The following is a 21,334-nucleotide window of genomic DNA, read 5'->3' on the forward strand; positions in this document are numbered from 1 at the left end:
TGCCCCTTCCATCCAAAGTGAACAGCCATTAAAGTAGTTCAGGAAAACATGCCTAACGCAAAGATCCTCCCTGTGGTCCCATGCAAGTGTAATAAAATGAGTGGGAGAAAGAGCAGACAATCAGCGACAGAAACCCCCCCTCCCCCCCATAGGCCAACAGGGACTGCAGCTGCCTTAGCTGAATCTTTCGCTTTCCTAATACCAAGCAGACCTCTGACTGCAGAGTGATCAGCTTGTCATCAGGCAACCTGCATTCCAGTCAATCAATGACAATCCCCAAAAAAATTTCAACCACAGGGCTGACAGTCTAGTCTGGTACCAGCGGTAGGTATCCCAAAGCGTTCTGCAATATGTTGAAGAGTAACCAGTAAGATACCACATAACACAGAGTATGGGGGGCCGAGCATTAAAAAATGTGTCAAGGTAGTGAATAACAGAATTGATGCCAGACACATCCCACACCACCCATTCCACAAATTAACTTAATGTCTCAAACAGAGAGGAAGAGATTGAACAGCCCATAGGCAAACATCGGTCCACAAAAAAAGGGTCCAGCTAATGACACCCCAGGAGATAAAAACTGTGTTAATGTACCTACAACAGCCGAAAAGCCGACTCCACATCAGTTTTAGCCATGAGCATGCCCCGTCCGTAATGCCATACCCAAAAAACTGGGTTATCAAAAGAAGTATAAGACATGGAGCAGGCTCCTGGGTCAATCGCATCATTAACCAAGGGAAATAAAGGTGATATATTAAGCAACATTTCTGTGACTCTTTTTTGGGGACCACCCCCAACAGAAAACCACCAAATCCGCCAGCGGGGGAAGAGGGAAGGGGCCGCACATGCACCCCAGCGCCACTTCCTTACATTTTTTTTTTTACGAAACCCCCGAAGAGTGAAGCAGCACAGAACGACAATTTTTTGAAATGGGAGGAATACCCGCCATTGAACATGAAATCTGAAAACCTTCATTAAAACCCAACTCCAGAAGCCGGGCCACGACTTGGCCTGGGTACCTATTTAGGAAAGGAAGCATCCTTTCCACCGTCATCAGAGTCGTCCCTTTTACTTGAAGCATCTCTGGGACGCCCTTTTCCCTGTTTAATGCATCGAGACATCGTGTGACTGCCTCCACAACCAGAGCACTCAGTGTTTGAAACGTTTCCAAACCTGCACGCTCCCTCATTATACTGCCAACAAAACCCCTGTCGTTTAGCAGCTGGCTGTCCCAGGGTACTCAAACTTACGGCCCGCCAGGAAAAAACAATGTGGAGGCCCTCTCAGATGACATAAGCTTCATCCATAAGGATGAAGGGGCAGACAGCTATCCACTGACAAAATTGTTTGTCGTACCGGAGCCACTCCTGACCCCCACAAACCCGCTGAACCTTCCCAGTGGCATCCAAGTAGAGTGCCAAACAGTTATCGGGTTGTTTTTCGCCAATCACCCTCACTAATATAGCAAAGCCTGTAGCCAGTTAACAAAGGAGCAGGGAATCAGGCAATATCACTGTTTTTTCTCTTCATCTTTTTTGACTCATCTGGTTTATTCCGATCTAAGTTAAACTTCTCCAGCGGCAGAGGGGAGAAAACTTCAACATACTCATCTTGTCCCACACCTCCAGTTTGAGATGTGCCCCCCAATGGGCCCTCAAAGCAGACATACACCTCACACTTGGCCACACAGTCAGCTGAGTGAGGAGTGGGTGCAGAAGGCAACACCGGTGGAGAAGGGGGAACACCCGGACCCTTGCTACCTCCCACCCCCAACAAACCGTCTAACACTGCCTCCAAAGAAGAATAATATTACACTCACTAGGCTGCACCGCAGAGGATCCCACAGCCTCACGTCCCGAATCCACCACCACAGTTTGGTCAAACACTTCACCATCTCCTGAGCTGGACAGCTCACCCTCTGTCCTGGTGAACGCCGCATTTAGCCGACCAGAAACTGAGGGGACATTACAGAAGGAAGTAACAGCCCTGGATCCTGAAGCGCTCATCCCATCTGCCAGGCTGTGCAGCACTCCCACTCTAACAGCGCCATCCGCCCTCTGGGTATTCCTCCCCACCGCACTTCTCACAGCCGTACAGGGGTGTGCGCCTGGCCCCGGCCCCCAATCTGAGGATCCGTCCTGATGCAGGCACAGGAGGGCCACCGGCCCCTCTAACCAACCAGCCAGTGCCCGACATGATGTCTCTCCCACGCCGGGCCGCTTCCCTGAATGGAGCCTCACTAGGTGAAGTGACTGAATGCTCCTGTCTCCCGCGTTGTGCAGGCAGGACCAGGGAGAAGCCATGCTGCGGTCCCTGCCAGAAGAGCTCCACCTATGTCTGGGCTTCCTCCCAGTGCTGGCACCGGCCAGCAAAGTGGAAAGCTGCGCCAGTGAGGCTGGAGGGTCCTCGTCAGAGGGGCTTCCATTGTGGTGCTGAGCTCGCGGGGTAGGAGGGGTGTGAAAAGCGCACCGGAGGCCGAGACCTCTGAACACGAGAGGCAGCACTGTCTCCTTGAAATAGAGATAAGATCTGCCGTTGCAGCCAGTCTGTGCCCTTTGAGGTGGCAGCTGCACACAACTGGGTCAAGAATCCTGCCATGTCAGCCATAGCAGCTACTCACAATATAGAAGCTGCTTCTTCGTCCAGTGACCTCTGAATGACCACCAGACACTTGGTACCTCCTTCCTAGCTTCTACAAACCCTCTTTACCACCCCCAATTAACTAACATACCCAAAACACCAGGTTAATCTTTTGTGTCCAGGTTGACCTGCTACCCTGTTATGCCAGCCCTGTGCTTATTTATTTTGTCTTTTGCTACAGGCTTCTCTGTAATCTCCAGTGCTTTTTTTTTGCATATTTTACGTACATTTCTCTTACATTATGGGGCTCAAGTTAGCACCACAGATTATAACTGTCTTCCCCCAGTTGGTTCTGGTTGTGAAAACCGGTCACTTGAAATATCCGATCAGTCATGTCCTCACACCCCTTACTAACATTATTACATACAATGCAGGACCAGAGCCACCACTGGTCTTACATTGAACTTGAAGATGTAAAAGTGCCTGTCAACATTCCAGTGTTGGAGATCCAGGTACTTCAAGTATGGATTCCTCCTTCTCTTTACCACCCACTATGCCAAGCTATGTGTCTGGGCCCAATGTGTTCTTATGTGGAGAAGGGAACCCTTTGTAACTGACCAGACTGGCTTGGAGCTTGCACAGGGATTTTTTACTTTGCTTCAGAGAGCAAACAAGATGATGGGGTGGGATGGGCAAGGTTATTCTACTTTTCTGGAAAGGCTGCCTATAAGATTTTGGAGTGTCTGTGGGGGGAATTTGTGCCCATTCAAGCAAAAGAGCATTTCAGGTCACATAATTTCAATGACAAGACCAGCTCACAATCAGTATTCCAATTCATCCTTAAGGTGTTGATTATGGTTGAGGTCAGGTCTCTGTGCAGGTCAGCTAGGTTCCTCCACACCAAACTCATCATCCATGTTTTGATGGAGCTGGCTTTGAACACATGGGCACAGCCATGCTGGAACAGAAAAGGGTCTTCCCCAAAATGTTCATATAAGGTTAAAGCAAGCAATTGTCTAAAATGCCTTTGTATGCTGTGGCATTAAATGAATCTTTCACTAAAAACACCAGGACTCAATCATTTGGATGGGTTTTATCATAGTTTTGGTCATAAAGTTTAGATCTGAACAAAAATTAACTGGCATTTTGATCCCACAGCATTCACAGCATTAAAAAAAAAATTAAGTACAGAAGCAAAAAATGTAAATTTAACAAGTAGAGTTATATTTACCTCCATCTTGCCCATTTATTAAAAAAAGTTTTATTTTATTTTTTCTGCCCAATTTCAGCCTAAGCCAAAATGATGTAAGATCATGCACACATGCACAGACAGATAATGAAATAGCCATACCAGTAGCCATTTACGAGATGTCATGCACACACGTCACAGAGTCTTGACCATAGAACTGGAAGAGACCCGCATGTCTGCTGTCTGTGCATGCTCGTAGAATCTGGCACATGTGCATGGGCATTTGTGTCGTGTCTACGTACAGTATCTCACAAAAGTCTTCTTGTCATGTGACAACACTGAAGAAATTACACTTTGCTACAGTATAAAGTAGTGAGTTTACAGCTTGTATAACAGTGTAAATTTGCTGTCCCCTCAAAATAACTCAACAAACAGCCATTAATGTCTAAATCACTGGCAACAAAAGTGAGTACACTCCTAAGTGAAAATGTCCAGATCGAGCCTAAAGTGTCAATATTTTGTGTGGCCACCATTATTTTCCAGCACTGCCTTAACCCTCTTGGGCATGGAGTTCACCAGAGCTTCACAGATTGCCACTGGAGTCCTCTTCCACTCCTCCATGACAACATCACAGAGCTGGATGATGTTAGAGACCTTGCTCTCCTCCGCCTTCCGTTTGAGGATGCCCCACAGATGCTCAATAGGGTTTAGGTCTGGAAACATGCTTAGCCAGTCCATCACCTTTACCCTCAGCTTCTTTAGCAAGGCAGTGGTCATCTTGGAGGTGTGTTTGGGGTTGTTATTATGTTGGAATACTGCCCTGCAGGCCCAGTCTCCGAAGTGTGGGGATCATGCTCTGCTTCAGTATGTCACAGTACATATTGGCATTCATGGTTCCCCCAATGTACTGTATCTCTCCAGTGCCAAAAGCCCGCATGCATCCCCAGACCATAACACTCCCACCACCATGCTTGACTAAAGGCAAGACCCACTTGTTTTTGTACTCCTCACCTGGTTGCTGCCACACACGCTTTTGACACCATCTGAACAAAATAAGTTTATCTTGGTCTCATCACAAGAAATAGTTCCAGTAATCCATGTCCTTAGTCTTCAGCAAACTGTTTGCGGGCTTTCTTGTGCATCATCTTTAGAAGAGGCTTCCTTCTGGGACGACAGTCATGCAAAACAATTTGATGCAGTGTGCGATGTATGGTCTGAGCACTGACAGGCTGACCCCCCACCCCTTTAACCTCTGCAGCAATACTGGCAGCATTCATATGTCTATTTCCCAAAGACAGCCTCTGGATATGACGCTGAGCACATGCACTCAACTCTTTGGTCAACCATGGCAAGGCCTGTTCTGAGTGGAATCTGTCCTGTTAAACCACTGTATGGTCTTGACCACTGTGCTGCAGCTCAGTTTCAGGGTCTTGGCAATTTTCTTATAGCCTAGGCCATCTTTATGTAGGGCAACAATTCTTTTTTTCAGATCCTCAGAGAGTTCTTTGCCATGAGGTGCCGTGTTGAACTTCCAGTGACCAGTATGAGAGAGTTAGAGAAATAATACCAAATTTAACACACCTGCTCCCCATTCACAACTGAGACCTTGTAAAGCCCCGTACACACGAGCGGACTTTTCAACATCCAAAGTCCGTCAGACCGAGTCCGTCAGACTATCCGATCGTGTGTGGGCTGCAACGGACTTTAGCTTCGCAAAAGTCTGACGGACTTTAGAAATGAAGCATGCTTCAAATTTTCCCGACGGAACTCCGCCGGACCCGGTCCCCTTCGAAAAATTCGCTCGTGTGTGTGCTACTCCGACGGACTAAAACCGACGCTAGGGCAGCTATTGGCTACTGTCTATGAACTTCCTACGTCGAATCCAGTCGTACGTCATCACGTTCGACTCCGTCGGAGTTTGGTGTGATGGTGTGTGGTCAAGTCCGTTCGGTCGAAAAGTCCGCCAGAACTCCGTCGGAACTCCGTCGGAACTCCTTTGGAGGTCTGTCAGACTTAATCCCTCTCGTGTGTACGGGGCATAACACTAATGAGTCACATGACACCGGGGAGGGAAAATGGTTAATTGGGCCCAATTTGGACATTTTCACTTAAGGGTGTACTCACTTTTGTTGCCAGCGGTTTACACATTAATGGCTGTGTGTTGAGTTATTTTGAGGGGACAGCAAATTTACACTGTTATACAAGCTGTACACTCACTACTTTACATTGTAGCAAAGTGTCATTTCTTCATGAAAAGAGATAATAAAATATTCACAAAAATTTGAGAAGTGTATTCACTTTTGTGAGTTACTGTATGTGCTGGATCTCAATTAAAGGTGGCGGTGCAGTTGAAGATGAGCCAAGGGAGAACTTTTGCTTCAAGGATTCAAGGACAATGGGGGGGGGGGGGGTGGTATATGGCAGAGTGTAGTTCCTCTTTAATCACCAACTGCAAAGCAAAATGCCTACATTTTCCTACACACGGTTGGCTATTCACTTTGCATAGTGTATATTGTCTGCTCCTTATGTGAATAACAACCCATATATTGGCAGGTATCAGACTGCAAACCTGTAACTGATAGAGGTGAAAAGCTGTGCAAGCAGTCTAAAAACAGGCTCTGATGGGTGCAATACATACACACTATATTGCCAAAAGTATTGGGACGTCTGCCTTTACATGCATATTAAATTTAATGGCACCCCAGTCTTAGTCTGTAGGGTTCAGTATTGAGTTGGCCGACCCTTTGCAACTATAACAACTCTTCTGGGAGAGAGCTTGACTGGCCTGCACAGAGTGCTGACCTCAATCTAATAGAACACCTTTGGGATGTGACTGAGACTGAGAGCTAGGCCTTCTCGTCCAACATCAGTGCCTGACCTCCTAAATGCGCTTCAGGAAGAATGGTCAAACATTCCCATAGACACACTCCTAAACCTTGTGGACAGCCTTCCCAGAAGAGTTGAAGCTGTTCTAGCTGCATAGGGTGGGCCAACTCAATATTGAACCCTACGGACTAAGACTGGGATGCCATTAAAGTTCATGTGTGTGTGTAAAGGCAGACGTACCAATACTTTTGGCAATTTAGTGTCTCTCTGTATGTAGTGATAACTTTCAACAATCTCTAAAAGGTGTTTTTATAATTTGGCTTCTTTTAAATGCTTGCAGGTAGAATGCAGTATAGAGGTGACATGAACACTGTACAATAAACAATCATACAATAAGGCAGAGTGTCACCTCTATGTCAGTGCTGGAAATATAAGGGAAATGCATATGTTTAAATGAACTTTGCATTAACTGCACATTGATTGTGTGATTAACTGTGATTCATAACAGGCAATTAGGATTCAAAGACATAATAAATCTTGATTATGTACATCATTCATAGCCAAGCATGAAGAGTGCACCAGGCACCATATTTCATCCGATTACCGGTACTGCCACACTCGCAGCAGGGCGAGGAAAACTTTCAGGACAAAAAATGATTGAGAAGTCAGAACTATTTGAAAAAAATCTATCTATCTATCTATCTATCTATCTATCTATCTATCTATCTATCTATCTATCTATCTATCTATCTATCTATCTATATCTACATCTCTATTTATTATCTACATATACTGTATATGTATATATATATCTATTGATCTATCTATCTATCTATCTATCTATCTATCTATCTATCTATCTATCTATCACAGTACATCTACATATAGGCTTCTGTTTGTATCTTTGTTAATATTTTACATCTTTCTACATGCAGTAGAGTTTTATTAATCATATGATATACTTACAGGCATACCCCACTTTTAAGTACACAATGGGGTTTATTTACTAAAGCTGGAAAGGGCAAAATCAGACTCACTTCTGTATACAAACCAATGAGCTTCTAGGTTTTATTAGCAAAGCTTAATAGAACAAGCTGGGGTTAGAAGCTTATTGGTTTCTATGCAGAAGGGAGCCTGATTTTGCCCTTTCCAGCTTTAGCAAATAAACCCCATTGCATACTTAAAAGTGGGGTATGCCTGTATTAAACCTGCTCAAATTCATACTAAGCATATCTATTTATCTATAACTCAATATATATTCACTGCATATATATATATATATATATATATATATATATATATATATATATATATATATATATATATATATATAGACGTTATAACTTTCGCACAAACCAATTACAGTAATATACACTTGTTGGGATTTATTGATTTATTTATTTATTTTACCAAAGTCATGTAGCATTATACTTTTTGACTTCAATTTATAAATAAATTTGTTTTTTCTTTAAAAAAAATTTTTTTGTATGTATATATCTTTTTATCTATCTATGCATCTGATCACGCATCTATCTACAACTTTTTCTATTATCTATCCACCTAAATGAGTTACAGCTGCAGATCAACTATACACATTGCATTTAGGGACTTTAGTATGTATAGGTTTCAGCTGGCATCTGTTTTGAGAACATTAAGGTTAAGAATTAAATCATTTTACAATTTTTCTTGATCACATGAACAATTTATATTAAACATGGGCATTTCAAATTCAAAGTGATCATATGATGTGAGCATGTTGTAAAGCGCTGCATAAACTGTCTGCGCTATATAAATCCTGTATAATAATAATAATAATATGATGACAAAATGCATAACTGGAGGTTAATTTTAGGAACAACTGTCAAGAAACTGATATCCTGACCCTTCCTGTAAAAGCTGGACTTGACTCCACCCACTACTACCTTCTAAGATTCCCCATTGGTTCTTTGATGAAGTGGGTATCCTAAATAACCAGGTGGAAGGTCAGGGTGGTAGAAGGCTCAAGGTCATTTTTGATTTAAAGCGGAACTAAAGCCTTCAATTTAAGGGTCCTTTCACACCTGCGTGTCTGTTTTCACGGACACTGCTTGCTCAGCAGGGATCAATTTGTTGATCCACGCTGAGCAGGCAGAGGTCAGGACCGTCTCCGCTCACTGTACAGAGATGGATCTGTCAGAGCCCCGCTCTACTCTATGGGAGATCAGATGAAAATGGATCCGCCTGTCCGTTTTCATCCGATCCAATCTACCAGACGGATGGAAAATAGGGATTTAGCAGAGCGTAACGGATCAGATGTCAGCGGACACGTCACAGCTGACATCCGTCCATAGAGGTACATGGAGCATCCGTTCAGGTCCACCTGAAAAACTGACAGGTGGACCTGAATGGTTCACATGTGTGAAAGAGCCATAATAGTTTTTTTTTAAAACAGTTACATTTCAGGCACATGCTGGGAATGTAACATGGTTGTTTTCTCTACCAAACCATGAAATTGCTGGTGTCATAACTGATCACATGTGCAGCACCATGGCAGGTGAAGATCAAACAGAGGCCAAGATAGCAGCTTCATTGGCTGAAAACAATAGGAGGGTTTAGTTCCATTTAACAAGAAAAGAAAACTTCATATAACTTCAGCCACTCCGACCTTCTACCATTCCGACCTTCCACCTGGTTATCTAGGATCTTCACCACTTCACCAAAGAACCAATGGGGAATCTTAGAAGGTAGGAGTGGGTGGAGTCAAGTCCAGCTAGATGTTTTTTTTTTTTCTTTTTTTGTCATATCTAGTTTTCATCGAAGGCAGCATCAGCTTATATATTTGATAATTACACATTCAGTTAGAATTTTCCAGATTTTTGACAGGTTTCCCAAAAAGAAAATGCAAAGACAAATAGTGGTCAGGACCAGGGAAGGGAAGGGAGATTAAACGAGAAATGTTCTTTAACATTTGAGCATTGGTTCCCTCCAGTTTTATGACACATAAATGAAATCTCTATGAAACCATTACCTGTGAAATATGTATTTGCAGGTAGGATGGAAGCTGGGAATTTGTAGTAGCCATGGCCTGGAAAGTGAGTCCCCTTGATATAGTCCATGTTACCTTCTATGGTCAGCGATGGCTCTGTTCTTTCCAGCTGGTAGTATGGTGAAGGTCCATTAAGCTTTACAGGTGCTGACCAAGTGATCCTCATGGATGTGCTATTGATTCCTTGTACCAATGGGGGGTGTATATTTTCTGGTGCTGAAAGAAATCAAGGTTAATTGTCATTAAAACCTGTACAATTTGACAGGACAGAGATTGGAATTCTGTACACGAGGGGTATGAGGCAAATATATATTAGAGACACTATTAAATATCAAACGTTATCATATGAACTTAAAAGCAGTATTAAACCCAAAAGCAAACATTTATTATGTTGCAGCTTACCAATGCTTAGATGTGATGGATGCGTTTGTTTTCTTTTTTTAGACTTTCTTTCTTCTATTTTCATCTGGTGATCTAGCAGGTAAGTCAGTTGTTGCTCTTGAAGATGTATCAGCATTGGTGTGTGCAGCCTATTGCATTAGGGTGTGCACCCTAAAGCTCAAACACACGTGTGTGTGTGTGTGTGTGTGTGTGTGTGCAGACCGGTTGGTTTGCGTTTGCCCTTCCATGTGCTCCTTGCTGTGAATGCCAGCTATAGGTGGGGGCAGGGAGCCATTTGTTTGCTACATATATATGACCCCATCACATTGATCTCCCTGCTGACACAATGAAAGAGAAGTGTGTAAACATCTCTTATCGCAGAGCCAGTAAGAGGGAGATCTTTCCCATCCTCCTGATGGCACACAGAGCGATAATGTTAATGCTCATGGGCAGAGGAATAGCTTGAAACTTGTGGGCCCCTGATGCAAAAGTTGTCCTGAAATTTGTGCCCCCCATTACTACCTGCTCCTTTCACTGCGCGCCAAGGTACACCAATTAGGCGCCAAGATACTCCAAGTGGCTAAAGAGTTCTTTCAGAGATTTATGTACATATTGAGAGTATATAATTCAAAATATTTGGTAGAAACCATCCTAGTAATCACATGACCTTGCCCCCTTCCCCCATCCTAGTAATGACATGACTTTGCCCCCCATCCTAGTAATGACTTGACCTTGTTCCTTCCCTCCCCCACCCTATTAATGGCATGACCTCACCTCACCCCATCCTAGTAATGGCATGACCTCACCTCCCCCATCCTAGTAATGACTTGACCTCGCCCCCTCCCCCATCCTAGTAATGACATGACCTTGCCCCCCCAGTAATGGACTGGGGGGGAAAGGGCAAACTGGGGGGGGGAGAGGGCAAACAACTCGAAGCTGATTACTGGATTATAGAACTTGGCTGGGGTACTGGGGGACACAAGGTGAATTGGAGCTGGACTCCAGCTCTGGGATTTTGTGGAGGAAATCAAATGTAATACGACAGCAGGGAACAGAGCTGTGGGCCCCCTGGAGCTAGGAGCGGGGTCACAATTGCAACCCCTGAGACCCCTGATGCTACGCCCATGCCCATGGGGGGATTAGAGGGTGCCCACGCACACCTAGCACACCCTGCTGCAAAACATTTACACTGACAGGGGTAAAACCTTTATCCCAAAAGGGAAAAAAAACTATTGCTGTAACTGCTTATAAAGTTGGAGTTTGGCTTTGGCTGTGTGTTACATCTAACATTTCCTTCTGCCTCAACTGACAATGCTGCTGTCCAAAGGTGCCCCCTGAGCTCCTTCTTCCAGAGTGGGGGCACTCTAATACAGGAAGCGTGTTACTGTCCAGATCACCAGGTAAAAACAGAGGAGAAAAAGGCTAAAAAGAAAAGAAAATGACTGCAGCCACCACAACTAATAATTGGTAAGCTACATTATATCACATTTTTCGCTTTGGGTTTAATACCGCTTGTATTCCAGATTGGCATCTTGGATAATGGAAGTCAGATCATAATTATAATCACTTAATAATTCAAAGCTAAGGTTGTTTTCTGTTTTTCTGTCTGAAGGGTATATGGCAAAATGAATGTTAGTAAATCACATAAAAGTATGTTTATTTTAATCATGTGTGGAGTAACTTTAAAAAAAAAATCACAGGCTTTTTTGCTGGCACATGATTGAGTATTCAGAGTGAACACAGCTTCACCTTATCTTCTAATGCCGCGTACACACGAGCGGACTTCTTGTTGGACTGAACTCCAAAGGACTTTTTGACGGAGTTCCGCTGAAACTGACTTGCCTACACACAATCACACCAAAGTCTGACCATCTAGAATGCGATGGCGTACGACGGGAGTAGAAAAAGGAAGTTCAATAGCGAGTAGCCAATAGCTGCCCTTGTGTCGTTTTTGGTCTGTTGGAATAGCATAAAAACTAATGGTTTTCTCAATATGGAACTGGTTCCAGCAGAAAGATTTGAAACATTTTCTATTTCTAGGTCCGTCAGAATTTTGGAAAAAAAAAGTCAGATGAAGCCCACTTACGAGTGGAATGTCCAACAGAATTATTCCGTCAGATCTTTTCTGCCAGAAAGTCCGCTCGTGTGTACGCGGCATAACATTCACTTTTCTCAATGAACAGACCTTTCAGTTCCAGTCTTTCTGGCATTCACACTGGGGTTGATTTACTAAAAGAGTAGGGACAGTTAACTTAAAAATATAAAAGTTGGGTTTACAAAGTAAATGTTCACATATATTAGACCCCTTTCACACCAGGGCGTTTTGCAGACGCTATAGCGTTAGAAATAGCACCTGCAATCCACCCTAAAACAGCTGCACCATTGTCTGTAGTGTGAAAGCCTGGGGGCTTTCACGCTGCAGCAGTGCGCTGGCAGGACGTCAGGAAAAGTCCTGCCAGCAGCTTCTTTGGAGCGGTGTGTTTACCGCTCCTCCACCGCTGCTCCCCATTGAAATCAATGGGGCAGCGCTGTAATACCGCCAGCAAAACGGCACTATTGTGGCGTATTGCTGGCCGTTTTAACCCTTTCTAGGCCGCTAGCGGGGGGTAAAAGTGCCCCGCTAGCAGTCGAAATGCGGCGCAAATCTGCCGGTAAAATGCCGCTAAAAATTGCGGCATTTTACCGCCAACGCTATGGGCGGTGTGAAAGGGGTCTTAATGAATAAGCCTTAAACTAGTAAGCCCCATTTTACCCCTTTAGGACCCATTTATACTAATGCACCAAGGTAATGCACATGTTACCATGACCAATACTGCAACACGTATTACCGCATGTAACATGCATTACTGCTTCATGGTGCTGTATAGGAACCGCAAACACACTAAGGCACCTGTTTTGCAGTCCAAATTACAAAAAAAAAGGCATATTAGGATGTCCTGCCAGCCCAGATTAGTTTGATGTGCTGCCTTAATGCAATGCATGTTAAGGCAGAACGTGATTCCATACCACCCAACTTTTTGAGATTGGAACGAGGGACACCTATCAGCAAAAGTATGCAGGCATAGGATACGCCCCTTGCCACGCCCTCTTAAAGAAAAATTATACAAAAAAGAATAAGTTAAAACCACAAGTGCTCTTTTACCACTACTATTCTTTTATTTTGGCTCTTGAAATTTACAAATGGAGCAATTTAGAATTTGGATGAAAGGTTTAGCTCTGGGAAACATTTTTTGAAAGATAATTAGTGTATTTTATATACAACTTTTAGATCAGACCAAAATGAGGGACAAATGAGGAGGAAAGAGGGACAGGGGGACTTTGTTCTAAATCAGGGAGCTATAACATAAAGCATGTTATGCACCACAAAAATGTGCTCTTCTAAAGATGTTATTTCCACACTGGAGAAGACTGCTGCCCTTTGCTTCAATACTGTCATCCATCTCCCATTGCCTAGGGTGCAGTACCTTCTGCAGACTCCAGTGGCCGCTGTGCACTGATGCTGGATGTAAACTAGAGCACGATCAAATGTGACAGCTACCTACTGGTGGGGCATAACTGGCATGTGGTGAGAGTGAGGTGGGGCCCATGCCAACAAAAAAGCGATAGCAACACTACTACTGTATAAAATAATAAGATATCCTTTTGTTATAGTAAATAGTGAAATGAAAAGCTAAAGGGGACTTCCAAAGCACAAAAATATTAAAGTACATGAAAACCCAGTCACATAAATCTCTTGTAAGCTATAACAAGCTTGTTTTTTAAATCTTTTTTTTGCTTTTGTTAAAATATAAACAGTTGATCCTGCCATGAGGGTCCTTGTGCAGGCTCTTCCTGTTATGGAGTGACAACTGTCTCCTAACCAGTGTTGCCAACCTCCCACAGCATTTTTTTTGCTGACAAAACATGTAAAATTTACTGACAGTCTGAAAAAATTACAGAACTCTTATTTGAACAAAGATAACTGATATTTGAAACACAATATGGAAACACTGACAATACCCCAAACAAGTAATTTTCCTGGTTTACACTTAAAAAGTAAACACGGCATGATAAATTATCAGCCCCTGATATTTAACCTCCCTAGCGGTAATCCTGAGTCTGGCTCAGGTTGGGATTTTACTATCACAAGCGGTAACCCCGAGCCAGACTCGGGATCGCTTCGCTGGATACAGGGAGGACACAGGGTGAAGTTACTTACCTTGTCCCCTGGATCCAGCGATGTCCTCCGCGCTCTGTGATCAAGCTGTCCTCCGCTCGATTCACACAGTGCCGAATACCGCCGAGCTCCGTTCCCTGTGACGTTACGACGCACGGGAGCGGAGATCTGCGCCAAATTCAAAAAAGTAAAAGTTCACAAAACACACACAGTACTGTAATCTTACAGATTACAGTACTGTATAAAAAAATACACACACCCTTTGTCCCTAGTGGTCTGTGCAGTGCCCTGCATGCACTTTTATATTATAAATACAGTTTTTTCTGCCTGGAATTTGGAGATTGTCCATAGCAACCAGAAAGTGTCTCTTTTTCAGTGTTTTAGGATTTGATTACATTATTGAATAATTTTTATAATTATTTATTATATTATAAACTTTATCATACCCGGGATGTCTGCTAGACTCTGGTTTGAACAGATTTAAGAGAGTTATTCCTAAGAACTACAGGACTACAATATAAAACGCCAAATTTCCATGCAAAATAATTGTACCGCTTTCAGCACCTAAAACCAGAACGAATCATACCGCCAGGGAGGTTAAAGACAGTCAAAAAAAATAAAAGATTTTTACAAACTGTCAGTAAATTTACTGATGGTTGCCAATCTTGCTCCTAACTCAGCTGCTGCTTTGTTACCCTGTCACATGAGTCCCTGGTGGAGACTACAAGTGGTCATGCAGCCAGTCATTGCACAGACATGGTCCACCTTTGTCGCTATTAGGCAGCTGGTTCAGAGTAATGATGTGCCTTTGATGCTGGAGGAAGTGCATGTAGACAGAAATTGGCTGAAAGAGGCTGCAGGAGATCAGCAGCACAGAGGTGCAAAAAGAAAAAAACGTGAAAGTATTTTATGGAAAAAAACACATGGCAATTGTTTATGATGCACGGGGGTTGATTTACTAAAACAGGAGAGCGTAAAACCTGGTACAGATCTACATAGAAACCAATCAGCTTCCCGTTTTTTTTTTGTAAAGCTTAATTGAACAAGCTGAACCTAGAAACCAATTGGCTACCATGTACAGCTGCACCAGATTTCATACTCTATAGTTTAAGTGAATCAACCCTATAGCGTTTCAGAAAACTAAATATTTTCAAGTTAGAGTTCACAATTTCTTAATAATAATATTAATGATAATGATAACATTAGGTAACATTTGTTTCTGTATTGGACAGGCAAAGGTTACATCACCACAAAAAATAAATAAATTTAAAAAAAGCACACATGATGAATAGGATACTATTGTTTTTGCAGCCTCAAGACAGGAAAATTAATTTATAATGTAGCATGTAGGGGAGAAAATGGATTTTCTTCTTGGAATCCAGATAGTAGAGTATTTTTTGAAAAAGTTGTAACATTTTAACCTGAAGTTATATAGTATATCCACACATAGACCAAAGCCATTTAGAGTCTATGGAAACAGTTACTTAGGGGGAGATTTACTAATGCAGTTTTAGTAAATAACCCCTTAGCATCTATTTAATCAAGACTCATGTGTGAAATACATAAACCCATAACAAAAATCACAAATGACCCTCAACTGGTCAAACTGCAAACAAATCTGAAAACTAAAATTTGATTTGTTGGTATAAATTAGCTGTTACATTACGGTGACCAGATTTTTTTTTTTATTAAATCCGGGGACATATTTTTATTTTTATTGGCAAATAGGAAACTATTTTATAAGCATATTTTCCTCAAATGATATATGCAGTGTATTTGGTATGGGTTTATGTAATGATTGTGTAATATATACGTTAATTCTGGAAATCATTTCATACCAGCCCCATAGCATTATTATACCAGCCCAACCGCATAACATTTATTATTATTTATTATTTATTGTTTTCTTGCTCCTAAAAGGGAAACCATGCATTTTAAAACACATTTGAAGAGCATATTATACTCACCAGTGCTCATCAGCGCAGCTTCATCAAAGCCCATCAGCTCAGTATCACCAGTGTCCATCAATGCAGCCTCACCAGTGCCCATCAATGCAGCCTGGGAGTGCCCATCAATGTAGACTCACCGGTGTCCATCAATGCAGCCTCACCAGTGCCCACCAATAGAGCCTCACCAGTGCCCATTAATAGAGCCTCACCAGTGCCCATAAATGCAGCCTCATCAGTGCCCATCAGCTTTGCCTCATCAGTGCCCATCAATGCAGCCTGTTCAGTGCCCATAAATGTAGCCTGTTCAATGCAAATCAACTCAGCCTGTTCAGTGCCCACCAATGCAGCCTGTTCAGTGCCCATCAACTCAGTCTGTTCAGTGCCCATAAGTGCAGCCTGTTCAGTGCCCATCAGCTCAGCCTGTTCCATGTCCATCAGCTCAACCTATTCAGGGCCCATCAACTCAGTCTGTTCAGTGCCCATAAGTGCAGCCTGTTCAGTGCCCATCAGCTCAGCCTGTTCCATGCCCATCAGCTCAACCTGTTCAGTGCCTATTAATGCAGCCTGTTCAGTGCCCATCAGCTCAGCCCGATTGGTGCCAATTAGATCAGCCTGTTCAGCGCCCAGCAGCTCAGCCTGTTCAGTGCCCATAAGCTCAGCCTGTTCAGTGCCCATCAATGCAGCCTGTTCAGTGCCCAGCAGCTAAGCCTTTTCAGTGCCCATCAGCTCAGCCTGTTCAGTAGCCATCAGGTCAGCCTGTTCAGTGCCCATCAATGCAGCCTGTTCAGTGCCCATCAGCTCAACCTGTTTAGTGCCCAGCAGCTCAACCTGTTCAGTGACCATCAGCTCAGCCTAACTTAGAGAAGAGTAGTCAATTTATACAGAGCGGGGATCTCCTGTTTACCCTGCGTGGCCATTGTTCTCAGACAAAGTCCTGCCTCCTATGATAGACATCACCAGTGTACTGCCTATCATATAAGCCAGCCCAGGAGGCAGGACTTCATCTTAAGGGAAGATGGGGGGGAGGGTGCCACATTGGATCGATATGTCACAGTCCCGGCAGATATAGAGTAGGGTGGGTGACCAGACGTCTCTGACCCTGCAAAGCGGGGAGAAAACCGGGGACAGACTTCCTCCGAGGACAGTGTCCTCAGTCCGGGGGCATCAGGTCACCCTATATTACATTTCTGGTTCTTTGTGTGCTGTCCAATTTCAGTACAAAAAAGCCCTCACTGACCTCTGTAGCTTTAGGCATTGTAGAGAAATGAATCTTCAAAATCAAGCCTTTGTTTTCTCCAGTAGGGATTACAGCAGGTGCTGTAAACTGTTACAATAAGGCTTTATTCAGACAGGTGTTGACACCCGTTTTGCTTGCAGGCCAAGTTTGGTATTGCACCTGTATCTATGGTGAATGCAGTTGCAGTGGCTGAATGGACAGTCGTTGTGTCTGGATCCACTTTCAAAGGCTGCCTGCCCGCAGTTCAGATACAGGTGCAATAACACCAATATTGCACCTCAGATACACGTGCAATAACAAATGCTCCCCGAATGCATAACAGGTGTTGATGCCCATCTGCATGATGTCTTAGCCCTTGTTCACACGGTCAGAGATTCAGACAGAATGTGTCCTATCGGACCGTTTTGTCGGATATTCCGACTGTGTGTGGTCTGCATCGGGCTGTTTCCGTTGGAATATCCGACGGACCAAGTTTTCCAACTTGCCGGTAAAATTTTCCGACAAAATGCTCCTATCGGACATACTCCGATCATGTGTAGCCTACTCTGACGGACAAAGTGCCACGCATGCTCAGATCAAATTCCTAGACCAAAGCTATTGGCTACTAATCACATTATGTACAATCGGATTTTTCCACAATTTAGTCCGACCGTGTGTATGCAGCATCACTTCTGGACCTCTTCCGGAATTAATCCCTGTCGGAATTACTCCGATGAATTTGGTTGTCGGAATCTCCGACCGTGTGTACAAGGGCTAAGACTGAAACTGATTTCAGAGTCTTTAGTGTGCTTTTTTGATGATGAATTTTTCCACAGTACAAGCAGCTAGAGAGGTGAAGGTGGCTGGTTTTGAAGCTATTTTGCTGCTTGTTAAGATGTTAAAGTGTGCGTTAAAGTTTTTCATTTGTGTGACAAATACAGTCAGTATACAATATATTGTATTTGCAACTTTCTGATTGCGTAAGAGAGGGCCCCAATGCTGACAACATGACTGCACTGACCAATCAGAGCCGTTCTGATCCGTTCCATACTCCCTGGCATAAACAAGGAAGAACAGCACAGTATTCAAACCCCAGGACCACTGCCCTACATGAGTAGCTATGACTAGTTGGGTTATGACTAAGGCCTTATAGGCTGAATCACGTCAACTGTTTTCATCTGCGTTTGTTCAATGTGTCTTGTCAATAAAAAAAAATATTTTTTCATTTTTCTTGCACTATATGAGTGGTGAAAATGCATCACCCACATACTTGAGTGCAGCGGGAACAATCTGGGTTGGAAGGGTGAATAATGAAAGTAAAAGGGGCGCTAGTAGTGATGTAAATATCCCACCCTATTCTATACCCTATATCAGTAACAGTAATATGCCAATTTTCATAAAACCAATATCCAAAATAAATGACAATAAACCATATATTGTATACTTAATAAATACAATCACTAAATGCAGTGTCTGTAATATGAAGTGTCCATCAGAATACAACTCTTCAGTGTATTCCAATAAACAAATATATATATCTCTTCCACCATGCTAATTACTTCACACCCAATGTGCTCATATGAATGGATCACTCAGCAAATGATGATGGCCTGTTTAGCAAACAGAAGGTCAATTCGTGTTTTAATTCTATATATCTATTCTCTCCTTTCTCCATACTGGCTCCTTAGATGTAGGTAACCATTCCTTCCTCCAAGAAATGCTTCTATTTAGGTACAGGTACCAGATCTGTCCTCTGCTCCACTCCACCATGAAAACCAAAAGATGATCGTATGTATCTAATGTAGTCATTTTTATTTAAAAAAATCAATGACAACAAATATAAAAAAAGCTCACATTAAGAAGTGCCTATATATTGGCACTGATATCATCCGCCTGTATAGAGGTACAAGAATGCTGCTGCTCCACTCATGTCCTGGAGCCAGCATGCATTCCACTGGAAATTTGGGACCGGTAGTTACAAACCGGATCTTCCTCCATGTATGTTTCGTCAATCTGACATCATCAGGAAGCTGTGTTGGGTTGGAAGGGTGTAGGGTGTAAGTGCACCTTTAATTTTTTTTATGAAAAGGTGAACTTACACTTTACAGTAATTTCCAGCAAAAAATAAAGATTTTAGCATGTGTGAAAAAAATTATTGGTTATGTATTTCCCCATAATAATAAATGCTGCCAAAATCTGACAATTTTTGTTGTGGTGTTTCTGATATAAACTGTTTTTCCATTTAATTACCTTTTACCTACATTATTTGAGAAGCGAGGCCACCTTTACTATTAAATATATTTTTGCTTGTCACATCTATTTTAAATCAAACATAACCCACAAATGTATTCCCTTTAAAAAAAAAAAAATGCACAGACCGGTTTTCAATTCATCTATATTTATGTTAGAATTTAAATAAAAAATAAAAAAAGAAGAAGAAAAAGACAACAGCTTTACTATCAAGTGCGTTATTAAATTAATTTGTGTCATTCAAACTGAACATGACATAAGTCGCGACTTCCTTTACGTGCCGGTAAGGTGAACTGTCATTGTCGTAATTTAATTATCTTAAGGTTTACGACAATTTAATAACATCCCACGGTCTGAAATGCAAGAAAAAACGAGTTGATCAAGATGCAAACAGATTCTGCTATGTATTATTTATTCCTTATAACGGACGAATGTGGCTTTGTCATGCCTGCGTTGACAACACACCCAAATCACATATAAATGGCCTTTGTATGGAGGGGAAGAGTCCTTACTAACCAAACCTGGAGCTCTTCTAAGGACTCTGCAATTAACTGCTGAAATGCATCATAACACTACCTTCCTTGACAGCGAGATATTGATTTTTTAATCATTTTCAAGTCTTCTCACAGCACAAATAAATGTACTACAGTTACAGTTAATGCACTGTGTACATTAAACAGCAGCTCCATTCAATGTATTACTTTCTGATAAATAAGTATACTTGAGGTGGATTTAAAGAGAATCAGGATACTGATATGTTGCCGACTTGCTTTTGTAGGTGAAAGATCCAGGATTGTCAATTCCATTCATTGCTTAGTGTGTCAATGACCTATAGGCATGGAGTCTGGAGTTCAGACTTTATCAGTTTTCCCCGAGTCAACTAACTGAACAATGAAGAAATCTTGCAGATCACAACCCTGATGCTTGCACAAGTTTTCAGTGGCAGTTCCCTTACTTCTGTCCTGACAAATTCCCTAAAAGTGTATTTTCACTTTTGCAACCAAATTGGGATAACACCTACTTTATATTTGTTACATGTTCCGATTAAAATAGCATAACTAAAGAAAAATTCTGGTTACCTTATTAAGTGCTTTTTACTAGCTTAACTACCTCAGTACAGTGCAGTTACACCCCCTTCCTGACCAGACCAATTTTCAGCTTTCAGCGCTCTCACAGTTTGAATGACAATTACTCAGTCATCCTACACTGTATCCATATGAAACTTGCGTCCTTTTTTCCACACAAATAGAGCTTTCTTTTAGTGGTATTTAATCACTAGTGGGTTTTTTATTTTTTGTGCTATAAATAAAATAAAACGTAAATTTTGTGAAAAAAATGCCTTTTTCTTCGTTTCTGTCATACATTTTTGCTAATTAGTAATTTTTCTTCATAAATTTTGGCCAAAATTTATACTGCTACATATCTTTGGTAAAAATAACCCACATTAGTATATATTATTTGGTCTTTGTGAAAGTTATAGAGTCTACAAACTATGGTGCCAATCACTGAAAATTGATCACTTCTGATCAGGCCTTCAGTACATCAGGTGTACCTCATTTCTTGAGACACTAACAAGTCAGGAAAGTACAAATACCCCCCAAATGACCCCTTTTTACAAAGTAGACATCCCAAGGTATTAAGTAAGTAGCATGGTGAGTTTTTTTAAGTTGTCATTTTTTCCTACAATTCTTTGCAAAATGAAGATTTTTTTTTTTTTTTTTTTTTTTTTTACTAAATTGTCATATTATCAGGTTATTTCTCA

At 42.2% G+C, this 21,334-nt stretch overlaps 1 protein-coding gene across 1 annotated transcript in view; it reads right to left on the reverse strand.

The window, feature by feature from the left end:
• Positions 1 to 1,500: 1,500 nt before the first annotated feature.
• Positions 1,501 to 21,334, reverse strand: part of USH2A (usherin) — a 437,205-nt gene continuing 417,371 nt past the window's right edge. Inside the window, exons 21-23 of the mRNA XM_077485085.1 lie at positions 9,603 to 9,836; positions 1,820 to 1,954; positions 1,501 to 1,694 (exon numbers count right to left, since the gene is read on the reverse strand). Of these exons, the coding sequence (XP_077341211.1) occupies positions 1,501 to 1,694; positions 1,820 to 1,954; positions 9,603 to 9,836 (563 nt within the window). The remainder of the gene's footprint in view (positions 1,695 to 1,819; positions 1,955 to 9,602; positions 9,837 to 21,334) is intronic.

The sequence above is a fragment of the Lithobates pipiens genome, unplaced genomic scaffold, assembly GCF_037356315.1.
Source record: "Lithobates pipiens isolate NorthernLeopardFrog02 unplaced genomic scaffold, aLitPip1_a1.2 Scaffold_18, whole genome shotgun sequence".
Taxonomy (NCBI): Eukaryota; Metazoa; Chordata; class Amphibia; order Anura; family Ranidae; genus Lithobates; species Lithobates pipiens.